Source organism: Lutzomyia longipalpis, chromosome 1 (assembly GCF_024334085.1).
Source record: "Lutzomyia longipalpis isolate SR_M1_2022 chromosome 1, ASM2433408v1".
In the NCBI taxonomy this organism is placed as follows: Eukaryota; Metazoa; Arthropoda; class Insecta; order Diptera; family Psychodidae; genus Lutzomyia; species Lutzomyia longipalpis.
In genome coordinates, this window is record NC_074707.1 from 47236449 (window position 1) to 47264403 (window position 27955).

The following is a 27955-nucleotide window of genomic DNA, read 5'->3' on the forward strand; positions in this document are numbered from 1 at the left end:
TCTCTCTTTTGGATGGAATTGAGAGAATTTCATTCTCCACAACATCATGCTCCAATGCTACGTGTATGCTGTATATGTGTAGTTGTTCCTCACAGGGGGATACCCAACAACACATAGTTGTCTCACTTCAGCACGCTCCCATTGCGCTAGAACCGCCAGAATGCGAGATGTGTCTGTAACGGCGTTTATGATGGAGCATACGCGAAGGGGCAACCGGTGTGTCAAGAGCATTGCTAACTTCACACCTTTTCTCCATTTTGACGGTCTCCACGCTGTTTCTTTCCCCACAATACACACCACAGCATGAAGAAGGCGAGAATGGAGGAGAAACAAAAGGCGCAATCAATGCCCTTTTCGGCACAAACTCACAGAAGAATCAAGTGGTGGATTAACTGATGTCGAGACGCTGTAACTCACTGTGAGCCAAACATCTCTTGGGCGGGAAAATTCGTAATGTGATGACCACGCTGTTGAACAATACAACATTATAGATTTACAACATTAAAATTTAAGTAATAATTGAATGTTGTATGTATTCAGATTTAACTTCTTCTGATGAATAAAACTTATAGCAAATTTTGTATAGATCATTATATCTCTGTTATTTATTTTATACATAATTTCTATATGTATGTCTGATGTAGGTGAATGATTTGAGAAATTGTGTGGGTGTTGCCAATGATATGAGATATAAAGATATTTTATCAAGTATCATGTGGTTTCTAAAGTAGTGGGAATTCTAGCTCAACTGTTGTAATGGGAGGTATTTACATTACTATGTAATACCCTAATGTTTAATTGAGATTAATGTTGCTTTGGATTCTGGTTGGCACAGATAAGTCTTACAATCTTTTTAAATTAATAATGATTTTCCGGCTTTTTGTCGGTTAAATGGAGGTTTCAACCAGAATAACACACGTTTTCCAGAGCTTTCGGCTTCTTTTGGAGCCTTCTTTAGTGGCTACAGAGAGAAGGAATTTATTTACAAATATTTTCTACAAAAAGAAAGACAACGAACGGAGCCGAAAGCTCTGAAAAAAGTGAGATTTTCTGTGTGAGAAACATCCATTTAACCGACGAAAAACCCGGAAAATCATTATTATTGCTACACGTTGGAAAATTACTTCTTTTTAAATTAAACTGCAAACTGCCAGTTTTGCATACTGCTTCATAGACTTCTAGCAGTATGAACTATGAAAGGTCGTTCTGTAGATGCCTTAGTATAAAGTCTTATGCATATAATATAGATCATGGGAATGGCTTAGAATCATTAGAATTAAGCCGAAATTCTAAACTACTTTCCTAATTTAGTAGAAAAGGCAGGGTTGGGCGGTATGTTTACATTTTTACATTTAAATGCTATTTTACATGTAAACAATTCCTTTCTTTACATGCCTTTTTTCTTTACATACTTTTCTTTACATTTTTATTTTACATAAATAATGTAAAGAAAAATAATGGTAGCAAAATATTTCTTTAATTGAAAAAAAAATGTAATTATTTTGTAAAATTTTGTAAATTATTAATTATTCATTCAAAGAAAAAATTCTTGATCAGAGATAAAATTGTAAAGTAAATTTTTATGCATTTATGATTGTATTTACATTATTCAAATGTTTTAAAAATACAGATAAAATTAATTTGTTAAAGGTTCGTAAGTTCTCATACTTTTATGGGAAAGTTCATTTCTAGATTTGAAAAAATTGTTTTTAGCCCCACTTAGAAGAAATTTTGTTGAAATTGACCTCATTCTCTTTCTACAAACGATTCTTTCTTATATAAAAATTCTTAATTTAGCACTTACACTGTTTCTGTAAAAGGTGAATTTTGTCCATGAAAAATATATAAGTTTTCATCTCAAATAAACACGGAATTACCTATCATGGTTATTTGAGCTTTAACTCAAAAATATGTTAATGAAATCTTTAATAATTAGGCGCAAAATGTGAGAGAATGTTTTTTTTTTTCAAAATAAGAAAAATATCAATTTTAAAATTATTTAAAGGGCTTTGAGAACATCAATACAAAGAATTTAAAACCTTTTAATAAAATTGACAGACTTTTTACAAATTAATTTTTCCATTAATGTAAAGCATGTTTTGATTTAAAGACTTTTAATTAATTAAATTAATTTTGACAAAAAAAAATCACACTTTTATAGGTTTTTTTTCGATCATTTCTCCTTCAAATATAGTTTTTTACAATTTCTTTACATATTTTTAACATTTTTGTATACTTTACATATACTTTACATGTAAAATGTAAAAATCATGTAAACAAATAATTTTACATGAAATTGCCCAACTCTGAGAAAAGGATTCCAGAGAGATACAGGGTGGTAGAACCCTGTATAAGAATATTTTCTTAGCATCATCGCAAGTATTTTTTTTTGTATCATATTGTCTTGGAAGACGCCACAACTCATATAATGTAGGCTTAATAAGCAGACGTTGCTAATTGAGTTGGAAACGCTATTTCTTTTTTTTTCCTACCTTGGCAAATATAAACTAAATTGCTCTGATTCATACCACAATGACTCAACTTCTTTGGACTATTTGAACATGATTCTTTGTACGCAAACTGAAGGCAAAAATTGCGTTTAGAATGATGAATCGTAATCGATAAAGGTAGTCCCAAAATATTTTTTACGCTATTATTTAAAAACTAATTGATTTACTTTTAGTAACAATCATTCTAACTTTTTATTTAGAATTTATTCAGGGTTTAATAAAGTTGACATACATCTAGAATTCAATTCTAAATTAGGTTCTATAGTTGATTTTGTAGACTGAGAACGAGGATAATTTATCAAAAGATTTTAATTTCTTATACACCTTTGACTTTGTGCCAGATTGAAAGAATAAATCAAGAACATTTCTCCACAAAAAAAGTAAAGAAAATTCAGCACAGTACTATGTTGCAGCATCAGCAACTTATTTTCCCTATTCTTCTTTCTCGTTAGTAAGAAAGTTATTTTCTCCCCGAGAAAGGTAATAAATCTACCTGCTGGCTTAGGTCAGCAAATTGGCTATTGCTGGAATTTTTCAACTTCCAAATTGGTTTTCAATTTGTAAAACGTAAATTGTAAAATGTTGCGGAATAGTGATGAAAATGCAGTAAATACTTGCGGTTAATTTGCTGTTAAATACTGCGCGAAACAATAAATATATGATTCCACTGGGAGAGCGAGCGTTAATTTGAATACATTCGGGAGGGATACAGTACCTAATGAATGTAATTACATTTTCTGCTGCATTTTGGAAAATATTTATTTTCAACACATTCATTTTGCAACAGTGGCCAAAATATTTGTTACCTTTTGTCCTTTAACTAATTTAAAGTTTTCACGTTTAATTGTTGTTCAAATCATAATTTAAAAAGCATCAAAATAGGAACATAAAATCAACTTTATAGTCATAAAACTAATGAACGTGTCCAATAAATGGATAAAATTTTTTAAATATGACTCATCAATCTTTTAGATATGGTGAAAAGTGAAAATTTTATTACCCTGTTCGTGGTTTTCCCAAATGTCCTTCCATCATACCACATTACACACCCCGTGGCGTTATCGAGTTGCTGTAGTAGTTGTTAAAATGGAAAAATGTTGTGAAAAATTAATTTTTCTCTAAAAATGCAACTCTTTCTCACCAATGCTCCAAGGGAAATCATTTATTTATCAACTCTTTTTCTCATTGTATATCAGAGACCAACATGTTTTACAGTGGAGGACAGAGGAAAAAATTGCACCATCCAAGAAGAGAAATTTATTGCTTTTCCTGCTATGTCGGAGTGTCGGAGGCTAGACGCTTAAATTCTAATTTAACTTTGCAGTATATTGTAGCATTTTGTTGGTAGACAAATTTATTTTGCACTTTGGTAAAAGTTTTCTCTGAAGCGGAAAGCATCTGTGCTACCTACATAGAGAGAGATGGGAAAGAAAAGCGTTTTATAGGAAATAATTCATGAAGGCATCACTGAATGTGATTGCAAAAAAAAAAGAAGTAGACGAAGAAGATGGAGAATCCATCGAAAGGAGGGTTTGTACATGTAATAAAATTGAAAATGTTGACTGTGTCTCTGTTGAATTTTCACCTCTTCCGCCCAGAATTTCTCAATTCATCGTCATATGTGTGGTTTGTTGGTTCTCTTTTTGGTACATCCTACACCATTTTGTGCCGTAGTGAATAATTAAAAGCTTCAGGGTTGATTGTTATTGGGTGTAGCATCAATGAATATCTCTCAATTTGTCCCTCTATGTTGTTGAATATTGAAATTCACAATTCACCCCCAATATTCTTTTATTCAACACTTTGCGCATCATTTCCAAACAAACTAATCGCCACGCTGATGCCTATTCCTCTTTTAATTATTAATTGAGGTAGAGGAGCATCCTGCAAACGAAGAGTATCTATCTCCCTATTCAATCTAACCGAACGACAGGAGACACGGTCGAGAAGACACAAACCTTGATAGGATGTGAGAGCATAAGCAGAGAAAGCTCAAATAGACATATTGGTAGAACAATGAGTAAGTTGGACAAGGTCCCGCAGAGTCAGTAAAAAGCCCACAGGGAGATGTGTGAGGGACAGGATATGCCAAAAGGATTGCCCGCACACTAATATTGTATTAATGGAAACGAGCCAGCAAAGGTAGATAATGGCCAGTAATTCAGTACACAGTGTATATCCCACAATGAGGTTCAAGGAGCTTTGATGACCGTAAGAGAGTATGGCCGGTCTAAATAAAACCTTTAGAGGGAAGGATGCTTCATTTCGGACAAACATTTGCATGAATATCTAAGCAACTCTAGACCACACCACTTTGGGATAGAATTAGCCATTTGGAACATTTCTAGTCCAATATACAAGCAAAATTGTGAGGTAAGGATATTAATATTTAATAATTGGGGACAATTTATTGCATCCTGGAATGTCTAAAAGTGGTCACATACATCCAATTAATGGCTTAATTTTAACTAATTTATTCTATTTAATGTGTTTTGAAGTCTATATATTTTTTAATTAGGACACCAAATGGTTGATTTAGAGCTTTTCATTAAAATATTTCTAACATTGAATGATTTAAAATAGGAACGATTTTCCACCTCGCATTAGAAGTTATTTTTCTTCATGTAGACAGAAAGCAATTTTTCGTCCTTTTTTTAACATTCGAAGATGTTTTTATATATTTTTTTTACATTATTTTTTAGCTAAAATTTGTCAGTTTTGATCTCTAATAAAAAGCCTGAACTTCTTGAAGTTTGAGGATAGTTTAGACATCTAAATATCCCTTGTTCATGTCACTGGTCTTGAGATATAATAATTTTTTAAAAGCAATCCTCCATGTCTTGCAAGTCACAATTAACTCCAAAAGTAATCTCAACAATTCTCTTTTTTTATGTAAATGATGGCTTTCTGTCCAATTACACTCAAATCAGAGAAAAGAAACAAGCCCGGAACAAGTGGCCTTTAAATTAAACATTATTATTCTTGAACATTTGGCTTAGAAATGTCTCATTTTATTTCTCTGAAACAAGAATGAAATTTTTCCGGTCAAACTGACGACAGTTTTTGCAGAAGAAAGTGGAATTCATTCTGAATTTTTCTCGTATAAGAATCTGAGTTCAAGAAAAAAGGAGATTATTCGTTTTTGTAAGGAAAAAAACCCTCATTTAAGGAAAAATCGGGACATAAGTGATCTTGTGAAAATTAAAATAAATATTAGTCCAATTTTTCATTTAGATCTTTTTCAAAAAGGCGGAAAATATTTGCCGAAAATTACAAACAATGACGTCATTAGTGAGTTTATTGTCTTTTTAAATACAGGAAATATTCAAAATGATATTTCATCGCATTTCGGTATTTTTATAATTAATGCAATTTAGAAAATAAAAATACAATTGTGACGTCACTCTTAATATTTTTGCACAAAATTTTGCCAGCTGATCCCTAATTTGATAAATATTAATTCTTCTTGATGATTTCTTACTAATTTTCTTACACTACATATAAAATAACACATAAAACGATTGTTTTCTTAAATTAATTCCTATTTTGTATTATTTTGAATAAACTCCTTTTCGGTATAAAAAAATTCTATATTCCAAAAAAAATTTAAATCAAATGGAATTTTTGCATTGTAAATTTTTTCTGGAAAAGAAAATGGGCAAAAGAACGAACTTAAAGTGCAATTTGTAGTGACAAGACATCTCAAAATCACATTTAATTTCATTGTATTTAATTAAGTGCAATTTACTCAATTGAATTTCCGTTTTTTCTCACCCTGTGTGAAATGGGTGAGTTAAAAATATTTATGTGGAAGACTCGTGGACAAAATCACGAAATTCTGTCTCACACTGTTGGACTCATTGCTATCATAAATGCATGCAAAATGTTGCGAGAAAAATTTGCTAAATTACTGGGTTTTTCTCGAAGAGACATCTTGGATTCTTCGTGATTCATTTATGAAACAAACTCATTTAATTTGTGTAATATTTAAAGCTCAAATTTCCTTAAAGAAAAAAATGAACAATGAATTAAAAATCTTACCTTTGAATAAGATATTGAACGATAGAAATCCCAATGATGTCTGCATCCAATCCCCTCTTCCTCTTAGAATCATTTTTATTTGCTACCATCGATGTAATTTCTTGCAAGGAAGAAAATCGAAGATCATCAATATTCCTTTGGGGCAAAAAAATCCCCATTGGGGAGAAAAATTCGCAGAGCATTGAGGATAAAGTGGGAGAACAATTTGACGAAGTATCGGAGATTTAGCCTGGTGGAAAGTTTATTATTCGCTCTTTTCTCGTTCAAAATTGATATCTCCAACAATAGTCCAGTAGTGGGTGGGAGGAATAGGTGGGGAGAAAAGATATTAATTGAACATGATGCTAAACTTACCAAATGCGCCAAGGAAAACGTGAGCTGGATGAAGAAGTTTGAGGTACCTATTTAAAAAATTATTCTTTCAGAAAATTCCCGGACGGAAGATTCAGTTTGGGAAACTTTGGACTGTGTGTGTGTGTGAAGAGTGAAAGAGCGGAAATTGGAATTTATCTCAATCGAAAGTGTGGCATGTATGAAATTATATTACTGGAGCTGTGTGGAGTATATATGTATACTGAAACATTCTGAATCAGTTCTAGCGTATAGTTTGGTGTTCTGCTGAAACTTTCTCGGTGTTCAACAATCGTATGAATTGAATTACCACTTTGCTGGTCACAGAAGCTGGTTGTTTGACTGGGGAGCCGTGCACTGCAAATAATGGGTGGCAGAGGGAAGATATCATTTCTGAAATTGATTCAATAGAAATTGTGTGGTGTGGTGTGGAGTGAAAAAAAAGTGAATAGCTGTGTCTTTTGGTGGTGGATTGGGTGGAAAGGAGATTCGTTTGAAAATGGATCAAATCAAGGAGGAGCTAATCAAGGGTGATCCCTTGAGCACGTGGTGGCCGTATATATTGGCAATTGTGGTTGGTGTTGTTGTGACGGTGAGGTGAGTTCTTGTTTGACCCAAAAATCTCTGTGAAATTTTAATTAAAATTGGCCCCTTTCGTTGGTTATTGAGATGTTTGTTGTGTGTCCCACAGGAGCATCATGGGTGGACAAAGGTGTCCGTCTGAGAACAAAATTGATGGTCTTGTGGTTGTTGTAACGGGTGGAACGGGTGGTATTGGGTGGGAGGTGTGTAAAGAACTATGTGCAAGGTCAGGTCGTCTTATACTTGCCACGAGAAACATGGAAAAGGCGGAGAAGATGATTGCATCACTGAAAAAAGTGCAACCAAATGCTAATATTGAGGCTAATTACATGGATCTCAAGTCATTTGATTGTATTCGGCGCTTCGTGAGGACTATTGGTGAGCATTAAGGGCACCTTCTCAATTATTTATTTTAAGTTCTGTAATTAAAAAAAAAAAGAAAGAAAGAAAGACATGAACTCCATCAATTTAAAAGCAATTAAATCCCATCACTCCATCAGTCACAGATGCTACCATTCTCCTCATACAACATACACCCCTTTCTTTGCAGAAGCCAAATACAGTGAAATTGATATTTTGATAAATAACGCTGGCCTAATGTTCCATCCGTATGAAATAACAGCGGATGGATACGAGATGCATCTACAGTGCAATTATCTGGGTCACTTCCTTCTCACTATGCTACTATTGCCATTGCTGCAGAAGTCACGACAGGGACGAATAATTAATGTATCAGCTCATGCACATACAACGGCGAAAATGGATTTTGAGGATCCCCTAAATATTGGTCCATGGGCAGCACCCTATCATCCCCGGGACGCCTTTGCACATGCAAAGCTCGCAAATATACTCGTGACGCGCTACCTTGCAGCACGTGTCTGTCGCGACACGAATGTCACGGTGAATTCACTTACACCTGGCCTTGTGCGTGGAACGGGACACCTCGACAGGTGATTTGTACCTTTCACAGCACCTTTTGCGTGTCCTTCCCCAATGACTTTCCTCACGCTTTCTCTCTCTCTCGCCCGCCATCAATTTGTTGCCAAATTCTCTCCCCCAATGCCATTTCGCAAATTGCTATTTTTGGAAACTTCTCTACTTCCCTTCTGAGATAACTACACGCTGATTACCCCCCATTTGGGTTATGGAAGCAAACACAGCGGTATAATATTCGATTGATACATACATATTAAATCCCCATAGTGATTGCCCAAGAAATACAATATTCTCATACTCTTTTGTAGATAGGTAGGTAGGTATATAAAGTTCATTCAATGGAACATCAAAGGCGAGTTTATATCTGTGTTCATTCAATTCCGGTGTTTTACATTCAAGAAGGAAATTTTATATATGTACGTACGTCATAGAAGATTACAATATTGATTGTGTTTCCATGGATTGGATACTTTATAAGAATATATTCTCAAGAGTTTTCTGTACCTACATATACCTAACTCTTCTGCATAAGATATTCTCAAGGAGATGAATTTCTTTGGCAAAGAGGTCTCAATAAAGTTTTTCTTCTTTTTTTTATATTATAGGAATAATAATAAAAAAATTATTTTATTTAACGATCTTTTTTAAACAATATTTCATAGGGAAGGCCTAAAAATCGTTAAGACTTTTTAATTCCTCTAAATTTGTTTTTTTAGGAAAGACTTTAGGGGCTTATTTTTCAATGAAAAACAATTTATGTTTTAATTTATTTTGATGTATTAATCCATTTTCATTGAGTGACCTAAAAACTCTAAATTGACGTAGATAGATTAGTTTATTCTATTGGGAACGACAGCCTGATTCGAACCTCTAACAATTTAAAGAATGAAAAAAAATGAAATACAAAAAAAAAATTGTTAAATTTTTAAGTTTATTTAATGGAGCAGATTGTGATATTAATCTCTTCTTATCCTATTTTGGGAAAAATCTTATGAGATTTTGACATTTTATTTCTTTCTTGAATCGGGTTTTTGAAAGAAAACTAATGTTTCATGGCTCTTTAAATATAATTCTGACTGTTTTCTGGAACTAAAAATTCATTATTTTACTAAGAACGATTTAAAAACATTAACTGTTAAATTCTTACAATAACTTTTAAGTTGTTAGAAAAGAAAAATTTTTATGGGAATCGACCCCAATATCTTATTATTTTTTCTTAAATTTTTCTTTTAATATATATGTATTTGGCCTTATTCAGCGACCAAGAAACCCTTGAAACTGGCTTGAAATCTTGAAATTTCAGTACAAAATTCAAAGATTTCAAGGGTTTCTTGGTCGCTGAATAAGACCCATTATCAGATATTTATTTGAAAAAAAAATTAGGTCATTCTATCCTTTAGTCTTTAATATTAAAATTAGATTTTATTTTTTATAAACTATCTCATTCAATAATCACTGACAAAATGCTGGTTTATCCTCTAGAAATCCTATAAATCCAAAAAAATCCTTTAATATTTTAATACAACAACAAAAAATAATAATATTTTTGGATTTAATTCCTCAATTAAATTTAATGATAAGTTTTATTGAAAATTAATTGAAAATAATCCATGGAAATATTAATTTTTAATATTTCGCGAACATTTTGCATTATATATTTCTGCAGGAATTGACGATTTTTTTCATTTCAATGTTCGCATTGCAATTTACATTCATTTGATAGCTTTTGTGACAACCACTCTATTTATTTGCATTGCAAAATTTTGGTGGTTATTTTAATAAAGTATTGATTGTGATAATGAATCTGCTGCTGGTGAAATGTTAAAAGTGCTGCGCGCAGGAACACTAATTGCAGCAGAGTTGAAACATTTCTCATTTAGTCAGCAAATGGAAATAAATGTTAGAAATTTATTGATGATGGAGGCATACATAATTGACTCTCTGGGATGCGGAGATGGTCAAAGTACCTACTATATTTGCTTCCGTGGCATTTTCTGGGGGAGAGAAGAAGAGGGGCGGCTCCTGATTGGTGGGTGCAATGGGGTAAAAGGAAATTTTCAATATGTATGTTCATTCCGTTATAGTTCTCCCATTATGAGGGCGATTTGTGCCAAAGTCATCACCTACCCGTGGATGTGGTTGTTCATGAAGACACCCTCTCAGGGTGCCCAGACGATCATCTATCTAGCCACGGAGCCAAAATTGAAGAAAGTCACTGGAAAATTTTTCAAGTATCAATTTTTCATTCTTTTCGCATAATTTTCCCATAATTCACGTTTGGGGCACCATCACGATAAAAATCTCTCTCTCTCTCTTTCCATCTTCTGCAGTGATTGCGAAATTGCGGAATCCTCCGAAGTGAGTCGTGATGATAAATTGTCGGAAAAGCTAGTGAAGGAGAGTCTGAAAGCCGTAAAAATTGAAAAAATGTAAAAGCCATATAAAGGGGGATTCACCAAATCGAATGGATTGCAATAAAGAATAAATCCATGAACTTCATTTTATTAGTTTTTTTTTCTTTACTTTATTTACGGTTTTTATAGTCTTATTGTTTTTACATTACGTAGCAATCTCATTTTCTGCGTAATTATTCTCCCTCATTCCTCACAAATTAACTTTTTATGCATTTTTTTTTACATTACTTTTTTCGTTCGAGAATTTTCTTTGTGTGTCTCTTGTGAAAGTTGTGCATTTAGAGTTTTTTATGTACAAAATCTATTCGTTTAACTTTATAATGTTTTTTTTTTGTTCTTGTGGTGTGGTGTGGTTTGAATGGAAAGAAAATTGTGATGTTGTGTAAATAACATTGATCCTTGAGTGACTTTACAATTCTATATACATAATCCAAAGTTTTTCCTTTATTTGAAAAGTTTAACCCAAAAGTTTTAAACTTTCCGTTTAAAGCTCTTTTGTTTTTGAATTGTGAGAGAAATTTAGTTGGTTTTTAGTTAATCTTTTTAGCTGTTCTCTGTGCTCTGTTCAAGTTTACTTTGCACAAAGGCTCTAGCTTATGAGCTTTTCATATAAAGATTTGCATGATACACAGATTTTTCTTTCATATTCACTAATAATTCTAGATTTGTGGGTAGATTCTGATCAAAAACATCACCATTCTCTACACCATTTTCCTCACAATTGTTCGATTCCTTTCCTGTGAAAATCTGTGTTGAAATCCACCCGAAAACTGCGAGAAAAATCGTGGAAAAAAGCTTCGTTCCATCTCAGAATTCACCCAATGAAAGCGAAGCTTTGATACAAGATTATTTTGTATACATAATAATAGGCCTGAAATTTTTTAACCACTCTGCGAGTTGCATTGATTGATATTTCATGTTTAATAAATTTTTCAAGGGGAGCAACACATCCCCTAGAAATGGCACGAAAAGAAAATATTCAATTACCCTGTGAATTTAGATAACAAGAAAATTCACGTATCATTTTCTTTTTGAAGTTCTCTCATGTATTATGGAGGCTCATCTTCGCCTCTCCGTCTGCCCTGTGTGTGTAGAATATTAAAATGGAAAATCACGCAAGTTTGTTTGGCAATGTAAACCCAATTGAGAGTATTATCGGGAGGAAAAGCTCCACCACCATCCTCCTCCCATGGGAGGATTTTCTTCCACCAACACTCGTCGCGCTTTTCAATATGGGAAATTCCCTATAGAAAATGATGAAAAAAACGTGAAACAGTACCTTTTACTGGGTTTTTTGGAGGAAAATGTTTCAATAGCAAAGTGATCTTTTATATGGAGAAAAATGAAATTTTTTTTATGAAAGTTTCCAGCATCATACTTTTTTTTCCGGGAAATACAATCGTCTGGGGAGATTTTTCTTCGTTTCCCACCCACTCTTCTTTCATCTCCCTGGCCCCCGCACCCCCTTAAACCACACACCCCCGCACAATACCCCATAAATCAGGGAATTATATTTTGGTTTCGTCTGTTTCGCTATGTATGCTACACACTGGGGCTTTTTTTCTTCCACCCGGCACACGAATCATTGGGAGACAGAAAAGGAAAATGAAGGATGAAGAGAAGTTTTTCGTGACTCCTCAATTTGTACCACATACTTAGTGCCTTTAGCATCTCATTCCCCCTCAATAGAAGCACATCATACAGAGCTTTTTTCCCTATACCGGCATCCCGTTCAGTGTGGTTTCTAACAACATCAGGGAAGAAAAGCTCAATGTAGTAAAAGTCCACCTCCTCCCCCCCTCTCGTATTATGTATTCCAGTTGAATAGAGACATAGCAAAAGCAAGGACTTTTGCACTTCGTTTTCAGTGTAGTAAATGTGATTTGTTGGTTCTCAAGTGGGAAATTTGTTGTTCTGTCGAAAGCAAATTGTGGTGTAATTGATGTAACATAAGTAATTAAAAGCACCTCAATTTGAGTTCATTTCTACCCCCACCCCCCGCCGGTTATTGTATAAAATTAAACCAATATTAATAACCTGTGTCTATGACGATATTAATTGATATAAATTGCCATTACATGCCTTTGTATGAATCTATTTTGGTTTTGTGACAATAAACTTGCAAAGGAGGATGTGTTGCGTAATATTCCATCAATCAATTTATTTTACAACTTCCTCCATCCTTTTGGTTGCATATGTTGCTGACTAGAGGTTCCTGTCATGGTAGGAAAATCATTTTTTTTTTCAACCAAAATCGTTACAATTTAGATTTCCTAGAAAGTATATTAATTTAACAATTAATTTAACAAATTAATAGATATTCTAAAAAATCTTCTTTAGATTTATTTAGAATTATTTTGTAAGACATTCTATTTTTTTTTTTGGTTTTTGACAAACCAAAAAAACTTCTTAATGTTAAGGAGTTTATTCGTTCCTGCATTGATCAATCAGGACACGCATCGAATAAGATAATTGAAATTGTCAAAGAATCTTATTTAATGTCCTGAAAGATCAGGAAAAGGCGTTAGAAATTGGCCCAAAAACGTAAATAATTAGGGGAGACCGGGGTTAAAAAAGTCACTTAAGGGTTTAGAAAAAGCTCAAAATATCACATTTCCCAAATAGATAAATCGAAATGTATAGATCATTTCTTTAGGACATTTACTGCCCAATAACTCTTTCTCAGATCATTTTGTTCTATCTAGCTAGGAAATATGATATTTTAGGCTTTTTCCAAACCTTTAAGTGACTTTATTAGCCCCGCCCTCCCCTACGTAATTATTTATACTTTTGACCAAATTATTTGTTGGCTTTTCTCAGCTGATCTCACAATCAGTCAAAAGTTCAAAGTATTATTAGATGATTTCTTAGTCATTTTTATTTGATCTTCTGCAAGCTTACGTGTGTTCTGTTTGTTTTCTAATAATGGAAGTTTTTCCATATAAAAACAAAAAAATAGAACATAATCTTATTTCGATTCTAAGTTTTTAATTATTGTAATTAATATCTAAAACATTCTGTTTATATCTTTGGCAAATCAAGGAAACTTTTTAATGTAAATTCATGGACTTCCCGTATTTTCCTAAATCTAACGTCTTTTGATGATGATGATGGTTGAATGTTTCTGAAGCAGCTATACGATGAAGTTTTGAAAGGATTCACAACTTCAACTATTCAACAGCGAATAAATAAAATTTAAATGCTAAGCAGGGTAAATAGTGTGTGCAAGTTATGAAGTTGGATAATTTGATGAAACTTTTCCTCTTAATGCTATATGTATTTAAATTATTATTCCATTGCTTAGAGGGTCTGTGAATTTATGGCCGTACAAGGAGTTCTCCCCTTGAATTTCACTCACCTTAACCTAATTTCAATTTTATTATCTTAAAAGTTTCGACCTGATTGAGAATAAAAGTTTATGTTTCGTATTACAACTCCCACCACACCGTAGGGCGCGAGGAAGATTCACTTGCTGTAAATTAAATATTCATTTGAAAGTTTGAGTATATACCTTTCGCAAACTCCCGAAAAGATTGACGCTTTCAGAGGGAAAAACTTTCATACCATTTGAGCTTTTTTCTTCTTCTCAAAATTGGGTTTTAAAAGAAAAGCAAAAAAATAATCAGTAAAAGCCACTCAATTTATAAAGTTATTTACACAATAATTGTATGTTGCAGCTCACTGCTTATGAAGGCTTTCTTCCAATTTTCTATATGCCATCATCAATTTATATTTTCAATATATTGCATATCGTGGTAATCACATTAAAATTACAATTCATTCGTATCTCTTTCATCTTGTTCGAATTCTTCAATTTATTAATTAAAGTATAAGCGAATGTTTTCTTCTTTTAATTTCCTAAAAATGTTAATTGGTCAATTTGTCACTAAGTTTTTTTTTTAATTTTCTTTCATTAGTTTTTTCTTTAAATGTAATTTATATAACAAGGCAATGGGATTTTCTTGGTGTTATTAAATTACAATGATATTGGTTTTTCATCTCTACATAACAATATTTTATGTAATATTTCATTTGTAAAATTTCAAATATTTCACAAACTACCAAAAGACTTGATTCTCTGACTTATTATTTGTTTTCAACTGCAAACTTTGTACAAAATTTGTTTCATGATAATTCTATGGAAATGAACATAATAAGAAATTGTATATAGGTATATTGCAAAAAGGAGTGGCCCTCAGAGAGAAAGGAATTTTGTAAAAGTCTCTATTTAACTTTGGAATTAATATCATTTCATTTCATCTTATTTTCTCCATGTTTGCCTTTTCATTCTCAAAATAATTCTTTGTTCATTATTTCGTACAAAAAAAAACCTCTTCAAGTCAGAGAATCAAACCCATTTGAGTAGTTTCTGCCATTCAATTAGCCAAATAAAATATTTAACTAGAAAATATACTACATTTTAAATTTAACTTTTCTTTTTCTTATTAAAATTCTCAAATCTATTAGAACATTTTTATGCAATAGAATTTTTTATATTTTTAAAAAAAAAACTACGCACAATTTCTTCTTTTTATTTCTTTGCACAACTTGAATGGGAAAATAAAATAATTTAGAGAGATTTTCTTTCAGTTTTATTTATTTTCTATTCGTGGTTGTGGAATTGTGAAGTATAAAATTAAATTTTCCCCAAAATTGAAATGTTTCTTTTGCACAAACTGGAGTGTGGATTTTTGCCAAGGTAAATAAACTAAATCGCACATTGCACTTCAAACTTCTATTTAAATGTTCCTCCAGACGTTAAAAAAATCTCTTTGGGAGATTTATTCATCGCCAAAAAATTTCTTCTTGAAAGCTTTATGGTCTATTAAATCACGCTTAAGAAGTTCTTTTGCCGTGTAAGAAAAAAACAATCAAAACAATTTTCGCGTATGTAGCCAAAGAACCTTGTTCTACTATGGCTCCCTTTCAATTTTTCCTTCTCTCTCAGTTCAATTATCCCTTCGAGATTTGTTTTTTCCTGTCCTGTGTGCCGCACGGTAAAATTTAGAATATTTTCTTTCAATATCATTCGACTTAAAAAAAAAAAAAGAAAACAGAAAAGCGGGAAGGAAAAGGGAGTTATCACAATTTGTAATTTGTTCTTCGACTTTTTTTTTTCATTTCGTCCACTTTCCATGACCATTTTCTCTACTGTAAAGTCTCCTTTATTCATTCAATTTCTTCCGCAAGAAGGACGAACGTGAGGTTTCTAATTGAAAAGCAAAAGTATGAGGCGAAGCATTAGGAAAAAAATCACATCGACTCAAGAGACGAAGAAGGCAGAAATGGAAAATTTGGTTTGGGGAAAATTTATGATATTGTGGATATGGAAGGATTTTTATTTGATATGTTTGAATGTGAAGCGAAAGATGGGTATATATGTACCTATATAAAATGTAAAGCAAAAGGAAGGAACATGCGACTTATCGTATTTGAAATTTTAATCTTTTCTCCCCACATTACCCTTCATATAACTTTTCACTGCGAAAATCAGATTTATGCTATGTGTTCCATCTCTCATCCTGCTTTGTGTACCATTAAAAACATTCGTTGGTTGAGGGGCAATGTACCGTGAATCGGGGTAAATTGGATTATTTTTTTAAGGGGATTTTTATTCTTTTATAGCAACTAGACTAAATCATCCACAAAGTCTTCATTAAATTAATAGATTCCTTAAGAAAAACTTAGGTTTTCTTCAGATTCATAAAGTTTTCTGAAAATTCTTTAAGTTTTCTGAAGATTCTAAGCTTTTTAGCTGTGATTCTTTTTTTAAGAATGTCAAGTTTTTTGAAGATTTCTTAAGTTTTAAAAAAAACTAAAAACTTTCTAAGAAACATTGAAGATTTTTAAAAAGATTTTATGCCTGACTTAAGAAATCTTAAGTTTCGCTTTCTTAGAAAATCTTAGGTTTTTTCATTAAGAATCTTAAGAAATCTTAAGAAAACTTAAGTCTGTCTGACTAATGGATTTTGTGGTGATCTGGATGTGGAGAGTGAGAGAGAGAGAGACAGATGTGTCAGGGAGTGTGTAGCACACGGTTGCAGAATAAAGTACGGAGTTAAGAAGTAGTATAAAAATAGTGTTTTAATTAACCCTGGCCATCCCTAAGGATACAGGGATTACCATATTGGCGACGAGGAAAAAGTACGCATCGAGAAATGTAAGAATTTTAAAGAAAAGTGCGTGCAAATGTGTGAAAAGAATAATTGAGGTTATGTAAAAAACACGTGCTGAAATTTCCAAAGCATGAAATTGAGCATGTGTGGGCTAGAAAAGCCTCGGAAATGTATTCCAGGTGTGATTCTCTGAGTACTAGAGCTAACCTGAGCTAAGATAATTCTCTAAAAAGAGAGAAAATGAGCTTCCGGAATGTACCTTTCCATCAATGTGAATGGAAAAGTGTATGAAATAGAGCAAAGGCTCTACAAAATGAAGGAAATGTGCTCAGAGAAGCAAATCCGGAAGTTAAATATAATTAAGAAAACATATCATGAAATTATGTCCCTCAAAGGAGGAGAAATTAGCTTAGCCACGAACAGGCTTATAGATTGGGGAGCTGCAAAGAGACAGTTTACCTTAATGAGAGAAAATATTTGACAAATAGTTTATTGTCTGAGAATTAAAAAAAAAAAAAAACTTAACAAGAAATATTTCTTATTTTCAGAACGTACTTAAAAAATAAAAGAAATACCGATCTGGTAAGAATCAGAAAGGAAATGTAATAATTAAGAAACTCAAAGTGAAAGTAGTTTCCTTGAAACAAAAGCATTTATTCCAGATTTGAGAGAAAATCTGTGGAATTTACCAACATTTGATCCAGAAATGAAACTGAGGCCAGAAAAGATGAGCTTTTGAGCATGGAATCGTGATTCACGGCGAAGCAGATGACCACTACGAGTGTAAGACTGAAACACAAGTCAATGAAGTTATAATATCGGAAAAGAGGAGTAAAATCACGTAAGTGGTCCGATGTGGGAAAGAACATATTTTTTTCAAGATCCAAACTGCCCAACGTATGGGTAAGAGTGTTACAGATGCAACAAGAAGAACCATTTTGAGTCCGAAGGCAAGTCATTGAAAGTAAGACAAGGAGAAGATCAAAGGACATCAGATAAAGATTCTATATGCACAGAACGCCGTAAGAATTCTAAGTGCGGGTTTATAAACTAACGTAAATTCTGAAGAAAGAAGACTCTGAGGATGATTCAAGTGACTCAATTTCTAAAGTCGTATGCAGCATAGGAATTAGTAGTGAATACAGTTCTGCAAGGAACACGAGGTTCATGTCGACAGCTCAATTCCAAAGATTCGGAACATTAAGCTCAAAGATTCAGAAGCTGGAGTGCCACAAACGAAATAATTTTCGAGAAACAAAGGGGGAGGATGTGAAAGATCTGAAAGGAAATGGTGTACACGAAAGAGACGAGAAGTCAGGGAAAAACGTTTCCTTTAGCAACAGGCTATCCACAGTTCCCGTTTACGGAGTCGTTCTGCAAAAGTTCCTGGCTGAGGAACTACCAAAGATGTACCAAACAATTCGGTAAAAACACCAAAAATTCCCTGCACTGCAGAGTTGCCAGTTACTTCTGAGGACTTACATCACGAATCTTGTGGAGGCTGAAGAACAACGTGAGGTCTAGGCTTTGAAAGAAAAAGGGAGATGTGGTGATCTGGATGTGGAGAGTGAGAGAGAGAGAGACAGATGTGTCAGGGAGTGTGTAGCACACGGTTGCAGAATAAAGTACGGAGTTAAGAAGTAGTATAAAAATAGTGTTTTAATTAACCCTGGCCATCCCTAAGGATACAGGGATTACCATAGATTTCACTCTATATTTCAATCGTCAATAATTTTTATAGGAATAGAAGACAGCCCTAGTCCTTCAATCTACCCTGATTGACGGTAATTTGCTTTTAGTTTATCTCAATCTAAATTTTCCTGTTTTGCTTTTGCCTTCACTAGATTTTTTTTTGTAGATTTTCTCTCGTGGAATATTCGATAATTTTATGTTGGAAAATAATAAAATTCTCACTTTAAATCCCAATTCCCCCATGCCTCTGCCGCGGGGTGTTGTCTTACACATTTCATCCGACAAGTGTGAAAATTATCATAATTGTATTTTTATTATTCCAACCCCCACCCCCGTGCGTCAGTTTGTGGGTAAATTTGTGGCAAAAGCAAGACCGTTGTAAGAGAAGAAAAATAAAATTAGGAGCTTATAGCAATATTTTGGCGCCATTTGGAGGATAAATTCCCTTTATTACACTCCGGAGGAAATGTCTGTGCATGTGGGCAAAAAAATAGCTCTCAGCACGTCCTAAGGAGGATAAAATTAACAATGAGTTTCTTAAACTTAACCCACACCCCGTAACATGGAAGATTTTCCTTCCCCAACCCTTAGCCCACTTGCTATATATACCTTCATGGTATAATCTCATAAATTTCTATTACGGAAAAAGGTTGTGTATCAAAGTGTTTTACATGAGAAAAAAATTGAGTGGAAATTAAGTGAAGACCCCCCAAGAGAAGCTTATTAAACTTGTAAAGTATTTGTTTTTGCTGCAAAACGGGAGGTGAATGAATGGAAATTTGTATAATATCTTACAAACAAGCAAATTAAGGATACAGATGTGTGATGGAATTTTTGTCGCATTGAATAGAAATTTTTAAAAGAGGAATTTACCCGATTTTACTGCCTTATTATACGGAAAGAAGGAAAATCAAGAAAGAAACCAAAATCCCAAAATTAATTTATTGCATTACTTCAAAGCTTTTTACTCTCTTCTCTGTATAGAGCTTTATCAGTGCTAATGGGTTCTGGGCTAAGTAGCAAAAACTTCACTGAAAAAAGCCCTCGCAAACAAGCAAATGGAAACAGAACGAAAATTCGTTAAATATTTACCACATGGGTCTGTAATTGAATTTTTAGTGAACTTGATCTCGTCAGATTTTCACGTATATAGGTAAAGTTTTTGGGGAAATAACTAAATTCTTGATTTATTTTCTCTCCATCCACTTATCTATTCTGACGCGCGTGGTGAGCATTTGCGTGGGAGGGGGGTGGAGGGAAAAGTAAAGAAAATGAATAAGTTTGGGAGGGAAAATCGATTAGTTTCTGTGCAAATTTATTGACTAAACAGATAAGATAGCAATAGAGAGAGGAACAAGGACTAAAGCGAGGAAAATTTCCTAATAAAAATGAACTTTGACAATATTTACTATCTCTTTTGGCGCGCGCGGTAAGTCTACTCATATTTCACGTGAGCACAGGAAAATTTATATTATGTGTCGTGGAAAATATTTTTCACAAAAAGTCACAATAGGACATAACCAGAGGCATAACCATGAGCACACAGGATGACCACAATGTTGCTTCAGGACATTTTGCAGTCAAAAAAAAAAGATATTTACTATTTTATTATCATATTTTTTATGCTTCGCTTTGCGCTTTTTTTCTGGTCTGCTGAATGTGATTTTTCTCTGTCGCAGGGAGGACAAAAAAATGGGGAGTATAAAGTAACAAAAATACATTTTTCACTCAAAAAGGACTTTTCACGCCTTCGTCGTCTTTTCCATTTTCTTTTGGTCGCCTCACGAGGGATAACCCACTGAGAGCACTCAATTTGATTAAGTGGTGACACGCGATTCAATCATTACAACTTCTTCCCTGATTAATACATCTTAATTGTCCTCCACACTCCTTAGTGCTGCCTCAAGTATATCATTATACTGATTTTTCATCCTGTTTTCCCAACTCATAAATCATATAAGAAATATTAATCAATGGCGGATTTAATGATAATTTTATTATTCGATATGCTTTGCATTAGACTTTTTCATTTATATATTTTGTTTTATTATATTTTTGTTATATAGTGGAAAGATTTTTTTTTCTAAATATTTTCTTCAATATCTGTGATTTCTAAAATTCCTTTTCCTATTTAACAATAAAACTTTTTTTTATTTCTTTTTAAGTTCTAATAAATTCTATCTACAATTTGCTCTTAATAAAAAAATTGTTATCATGTTATAATTTTCTTTTTTATTTTTAATATAATTTGCATTTTGCACATGACTAAAAAGCGTATTTAGCGCTGAATCGTAAAATTATGCTTCTTTATGCTATTTCAAACTCTCTTTTTTAATGTTTTTTTTTAGTAAATAAGCGCAAGAAATTCTTCATGGTTTATTTGCTTAAAACTTCTTTTTTTATCATTTCTAATGGATGTTGGTCTCGCACTTGTAAAGGAGGAAGTTTTTGGGTGATTATCTCTATAGAGCAAAAGCATTTCTTGCATTTTTTCTTATTCTCGCTTCATTCCTTGAGGGGGAAATAAAATGTCTTCTATATATCCCCTGCCAAAGAAAGTATTATTCCTTGGAGAAATAAAGAAAGTTTGAGTGCGTTGTGTGATCATAAAATGAGGTTAATTGCAAACTTCTTGTCTCTCTTGTGGATTTCATTTAATACTAAAAGTGAATCTAATGATCTCCTGAAGTTTCTCTATACATACATATGTATATGATGGTCCCCCTTCCCGCCATTAAAAGGGAATCCCAAAAGTCTCTCTGGGTGAAGAACAAAGAGACGTGTGTGTGATGAAAAAGGATTTTATATTATTAAATTCTCCTTCACTATAAAATGAAAATGTCATACAATAGCACTATGTACAGTACCTCTACATACTGTGGAAAATTTAATGACAAAAAGGTGAAATGCTTTAAAAGGATTATTTTTATCTCTTTGGTGTGTTTGTGACTGACCTCATTTTTAGGGGTTTTGTTTTCTTCACCAAACTCACCTTTGTCCGTACGGTTGGGAGATATTTTTAAAAATGTTTACGTTTTATCCTACCAAAATGTGATATCTCATTCCTCAAGGGGGTCATAACTAGTTCCATTTTATGCTCCTACAAGCAAGAATGCAATTTTCCTAATGGACCGAGAAGAAAGTAACCTACCATACGCTCAATTACAAATTATATTTTGGAAACTTGTCAAGAACGTGGGGGGCAAAAGATACCAAACTCTTGCATTTTATTCCTTCGCTTTTAACGGAAATAAAGGAAAAAGTTCACAAGCTACATGCTATATAGCAGAGAGCAATTTTGCCAAGAGGAAGAAATTATGCAAATAGAAATGCAACACAATATCTTAAACTGATCTCAAGGGGAATTGTACCTTTTACAATATTCTCAAGAATCATGTAAGATACCCACCAAGCAGAACTTTAACGATAATCTCTGTACCTCTATTTAACCCAGATGTGTCCAGAAATTTTTTTGAAACTAATTTTCGTAAAATTTGCTTTCAAAACTTGGTAAAAAATTCAATTCTTCTTAAGCAAAATTCCTTAAATTTTCCACGTGAAGCTCTAAAAAGTTCTTCCATAAACCGAATTTATTTGAATTTTATAAAAAAAAGACTTTTTATGCTTTCAAAGTTATCAAAAAGATTTTCAAAGTGAAAAGATTCTGGATTTAATGTTGTTTTGCAAAAAAAAAGAGTTTTAGGGAAAATTGTTCTAGAATTATTTAAATGTTTTTTATTCATTTATTTTAAATCCTTGCAAATTATGCTTTAATTTAAACAGAAAATATTTGCCTATATGCATCTAGGAATATTCTGTACAGCTTCAAAGACTTTACTTCAACTATGGTATGTAGATTCTGATAGAAATCTTTTCTTTTTCTTGTAAATCGTCAGTTATAAAAAAAAATAGTATTCTGGGAAAAATCTTTAAAGATTTTGGCATTTTTTTTTCTTTCTTTAATCGGTTTGGAAGGAAAATTACTTTTCCAGAACTCTTTAAAGTTTTTTTTTTTGACTGATTTCTGGAACAACAAATTCTTTAATTTTTTTCTATAGAATGACAATAGAGCAATTTAAAAACAACATCTGTCAAAATCTTACAATAACTTTTAAGTTATTATAAAAGCAAAGAAAAGATTACTATCAGAATATTCCCTATTTAAGTATCTTCTGGAATCCATTCTAAAACCAATTTCATCAGAATATTATAAATTTAAATGGTCAATAGAACAGAAGGGCATCTCCTACAAAATTATATCGGAGAGAAAATAACATTTTAAAGAGACATAAAAAGAAAGTCTCACAGAGAATTTTCTTCCGCGCACAAGAAGGATAAGAATCTGACTTCTGGTAAGAATATAATCTTTTAAATGTTGCTATTATGTATGTAAATATACAAAGTGTTGATGACGTGAAATCTGGTGCCATTTTGCACGTTCTTGTGCGAGCATACTGCTTGGGATGATTTTGAGGAAGAAAATTCTAAATTGCGTGTCTCGGTGAATTGTCTAGTTATCATCCCCTTGTTTGTCTCTTCATTCGCCCAGAAAGTTCAAAGGAGATTGTGGCGGGTGTTTTTAAAGCAATGGGACCGCTCTCTAAGAGGAGGGCTGTGTGTGCCTGCCTATATAAATGTACCTTTAATGCGAGCCAGCTTTTACCTCAAGTCTCACCTAAATCCTTCAGCAAGAACGCGCTCAATTTTGCAGCACCATCTTCCCCATTCCCCATATCTTGCGCTATGCTTTTGTATCGCACAAGGAAGCAGCTTGTGAATGAACTTACGCAGTTTAAATATTAAATTTGTAATTTGTTGGTGGTGAATATATAGGGTGAAAATGAATGTAATAAGCATCGCTGATTAATTGCATTAGTAATTAGAATCTTAATCAAATCTCAAATGTCTAGTTCGAAAAATATTTCTATTATGTCTAGCTATGTGGTCGGTGTCTCCGCCGCGGAGGAAACATTGTTGTCGGAGGTGGAGAGTGGACGACACAGTCCGATGCGAATGATGCCGGTGGGCATACCCTTGAGGATACTCACCGCTTCGTCCAGTGTTCGACCGTGGAGTTGGTGATCCGCGACGGAGACGAGACGATCGCCCGGGAAGATGAGGTTTGTCACCTCGGCTGAACCGCCAGGTATCAGGCCACGTACCACAATCACAGTTCCATCGGGATCAAGGGGATCCTGATAGTCAAGAATGGAGAACCCGAAGCCACGCTCCGTCTTCTCAATGTCAATGTATAGCACTTCGGTACTCCACAGAGCTAATCCCGACACTTGTTCCACACTTTTGGACCGCTGCTGATCCGTAAGTGTTGCCGTACTGGATGTGTACAGGGAACTCTCAGATTGGGCTTTTGTGAGAAGATTCTGCAGACTCTGCAAGCCCCCGGCGAGAATACTGCGCGCCTCAAAAGCTTCTGGGCTCTGAGATGTGTTAATCACAGACGGTGGTTTGTGGCTGCGAGCACAAACTAGCTTTACCGTAGACGGAAGCTCCTTCAAAACTTTCACAACATCCGTATGCTTTAATCCCTGGAGTCGATGTTCGTTGACTTGAAGTAGTTCATCTCCTGGTTTGAGCGTCCCATCACGGCCAACGGGTCCTTCCTCCAGGATAGATCTTATGTAGTGATGCGGTCGCATCTCAACACCACCTTCAACTTCCACTGTACCCTCAAGGCTGATCCCCAGGCCTGAGAGCTTATTGATATGTGCCACGACAATTTTAAGGTCGGGAAGTTCATTACTCCATCGTTTTGTGGCGGAATCGCAGCTAGGTGTAGGTGTGGGGGTAGCTTCGGAATCATCTGATGCTCGTCCATTCTCAATGCCAAAAATATTCGAATCAACCGTCGTGTTGGATTCCAATTCGGGCTCAATGACATTTGGATCTCGATCGATGCTGATGATACTGTCCACATCCCCACCTGCATCATCCGTTGGTGGCATCCACGGTAGAACGGTGATTGATGGTGATGTGGGATTCGATGGGGGTGGATTTGAGGGTGGTGTTGGTGGCTGTGGCTCCGTGAGTGCCAGCTGCAGGTGCTCGTACTTGCGACCACGGAGGAAGCGCTCGAGTGTTAAATTGACAGCAATATCGGTATTTCGTAGAATTTCAACAGCCTGATGATTCGTAACACCACTGAGGGATTTCCCATCGACAGCCACAATGCGATCATTTATTTGGATCTTACCACTCATCTCAGCGGCACTTCCCTCAATTATACTCTTCACGAAGATCCCAGAAAGATCCTCTTCTTCGCAAACGTAGCCCGCCACCGTTATCCCGAGACCATACACATTCTTCCGCAGCTCCACCTGGTACGTCTCCGTTTCGGGTAGATCAAGGTAGTCTGTGATAAGGGCGGGTGGTGAGGAATCGGGTAGCGGTGGCGGTGAGGGAAGATGCAGCGGTGGCGCAGTGGCGGTCGACGGTGAAACGTAGCTGGACTTACGGACACTCTCACCACCGCTGCTAGCCGTCTCTGGGACCACGGCGATTACCTCAACCGTGGCCTCGAGTCCCTCCACGAGAGCTGTAGCCGTGGGGGAGGCGGCAGCGGCAGCGAGAAGGGCCGCTTGCGTGTAACCGGCTGTCTGGAGAAGCTGCCTTTCGAGCTCCTCGGGGTCTGAGAGCAGCTTCGTGGGAATGATTGGTGCGTTTGTGGCGAGTGATTGGTAGTCCGGGGATGATGGTTCCACAGGACGTGCCACAATGAGACGTACCTGTGGCCCAGTTTGCCGTAGCACCGTTGCAACTTGCTCCGAACTAAAGCCACGGAGGTTGACGTCGCCAATTTGCAGAACGTGATCCCCACACTGAAGACGACCGTCGCGTTCTGCCGCACCACCCGGGATTAGTGCTTTAATAACCACACCTGTACTGCGTCCACCCACCAACATAAAGCCTAACCCGGAAGAGTGACCGTCGTTAATTAAATCAATTACCTCCACTTGGGACCACTCGGTGCTGAGAACCATCGCTTCTTGGACTCTATCTCACCAAGTGATCGCCTCCCCCGTGGCAAATCACTACACTTATCATCTAATTTCGTAAAAACCTCCAAGAAAGTTACTCTTGTGCTTTTATCACAGCAGTGCCCTCATTGAAATTTCCCACACACACACACACTTTTATTAAATTCTGTGCGAGGCGAGGACAAAGGATATTATAGCGAAGCAACAGCGCCCGCACAGTTTTCTCTTTAATTTTTCACACAAGCTGTTGTCATGGGAGGTCCACGGAAAAGGACGAAAGCACCAAAAAGAGTCATGTATCGTATAAAACTTGTACCAATATCCACCACCAACACTCCTCTTACGGATATTTCGGTTATCCTAGCTTGACTATATATTGTCACACTTTTAGTTTTCTTTTGGTCTCTACTTTCCAACTGATTCGAAGCCGGAAGCGATTTATTTCACATCATCAATGGTGGAGGGTATCGCAGGATTTTTTTTTTCACATTATTCTCTTCCGTATTTCAATGTTTCCGTAGTTAGTTTAGAGATAGAGAGAGAGAGATCCTTACGTTTCCTTCAGGGCATAAGCACCGTATACATTCAAGGTGAAAAAGGCTTGATGAAATGAGGCTATATGTATATATATGTAGGTAGTTGATTAGTGTGGAAGCTCCCGATGTTTCCACATTTATATAAAATACTAACCCAGTTTTGATATAGTGTTTCCACGAATGAGGATCAATAAAGAGCTCCAAGGGGGATGTTCTTGACTCCTATTTAATTATATAACTCCTTGTTAAAACTATATTGTATTGTATTTCTCAAAACTTGCTACCTCGAGACACCCTCATAATTTGTCAGTAGTATTGTCAAGTTTTCATTCATTTTCCAACTTTTCACTACCAAAAACTTTCACAGTTTTCCTTTTTTGGTTTTTCACACAACAATTGGAACACTTTGTCCCTTTGTGTGTGTGTGAAAGGGGGTACGTTGGGATAAGGGAGTTTTTTAACACCCTTTCCGATGGTCAGTAAAAGTGCCTACGCGACTACTTCAGAAGTAGGGTTCTCCGGATTGTTCATTTCCACCATAACTCCACACACAAACCAAACTGCGAAGGTGTGCACAGTAAAAAATGATTTTCACTGCAAATCCTTCTCTCTCAACTTCCTTCTCTACTTTTTGTCACAAAATTTGGTCTTTTTTCTTCAGAAAAAAAAATCTGACACTAAAAATTTAACCACGAAGCAGCTCCTTCCGTGTCTGCACTGCGTTTACTCCACAAATCGTTGTGTTCTAATATGCCATCTCCCACTTCTGACATTCACCACCAACTTCTTTTTTCCACTTTCCCACTGTTTTCCTTCTCTTTCACCGACTTTTCCACACAATTTTCCTCGTGTTTCACCCACACACCCACCCATCCTGGCAGCTCTTCATGGTGGTCGTACAGGGGAAAACCGCGCGCAACATAGGGGCACCCCCTGTGCGCCACACCACCGCCATTATGCTCTATGCTACGGCAAGTGTACACATTTGGTTGCCATGTCGATGCTTAGCCGAAAGAGATGGAATCGCCAAAATATTGTTTGGGTTTTCCATTTGGGAAAAAGCTGTGGAAACACTGCGCAAATTTCCATGACGCACATCCCACAAATTCGAGCTTTCATGCCTTCTCCAATTGCGAATTCGCAACATAAAATATATCGCTTCAGGGTTGACCAGCTGAGGGTGTCAGTTTGATTTTTCCACCTTACAAAGCTCCCGCACAATCTCAAACATTTTTCTTTCTGTTTAATCTCTTTGTAATTTCCTGGAAATCCCACGCAAATTGTGAGAAAATCAAGAATAAAAGTTTAACGATTTACAAAAAATTTTGAGTCTTTGAAATTCCCTTCCTCTGGCTAAATTATTTGTGGTTTTGTGTATTATTATGCGTTTATTTATTGACCTTTTCCCCCAAGGATTTTCGCATAAATAAACCTCTTTTTCTTTCTTTTTTTTTCTTTCTCTTTCATCACAAAAGTTCATCACCTTTTGTGAGCTTTTGCATAATCCTTTCATGATTTGTTACGCATTTTTCCCTTCAGAAAATGATTTTTTTTCTTAATAAATTCTCAAAGAGATTTTCTTTTCTTCACGGTGTGGGTGTGTAAAAAAATCCCATCCTGTGTGTTGATTGGGTATGACAGTGTACACATAACTTGTTGCACACGTGGAGCTTTTGAAAGTTTCAAGTGCAAATTTATCATTTCCACGAAACACTCTGTAAACTAATAAAACTTTCCCGTTTGAGGGGGTGGGAAGTGTTGAGGAATTTATTGAGTTTCCAT

At 35.0% G+C, this 27955-nt stretch overlaps 4 protein-coding genes across 4 annotated transcripts in view; 2 read left to right on the plus strand and 2 right to left on the minus strand.

Annotated features, from left to right (window-relative positions):
• Positions 1-3384, plus strand: part of LOC129787902 (uncharacterized) — a 38957-nt gene extending 35573 nt beyond the window's left edge. The window contains exon 2 of the mRNA XM_055823739.1: positions 3374-3384. The gene's annotated coding sequence lies outside the window, so the exon portion shown is untranslated. The remainder of the gene's footprint in view (positions 1-3373) is intronic.
• Positions 1-27955, minus strand: part of LOC129787900 (mitochondrial-processing peptidase subunit beta) — a gene marked incomplete at its 5' end in the record, with an annotated part of 132804 nt that overhangs the window by 41403 nt on the left and 63446 nt on the right. The gene's annotated exons all lie outside the window — the stretch shown is intronic.
• Positions 7178-10919, plus strand: LOC129787899 (retinol dehydrogenase 13). The gene is made up of 5 exons (XM_055823737.1): positions 7178-7499; positions 7594-7862; positions 8035-8434; positions 10505-10651; positions 10751-10919. Exons 1-5 carry the CDS (start codon positions 7402-7404, stop codon positions 10851-10853), a joined length of 1017 nt encoding a protein of 338 aa, XP_055679712.1. The 5' UTR covers positions 7178-7401; the 3' UTR covers positions 10854-10919.
• LOC129787892 (patj homolog) lies at positions 22514-26873 on the minus strand. Its single transcript, XM_055823727.1, has one exon. The coding sequence runs from the start codon at positions 25638-25640 to the stop codon at positions 23580-23582; it is 2061 nt and encodes a 686-aa protein (XP_055679702.1). The 5' UTR covers positions 25641-26873; the 3' UTR covers positions 22514-23579.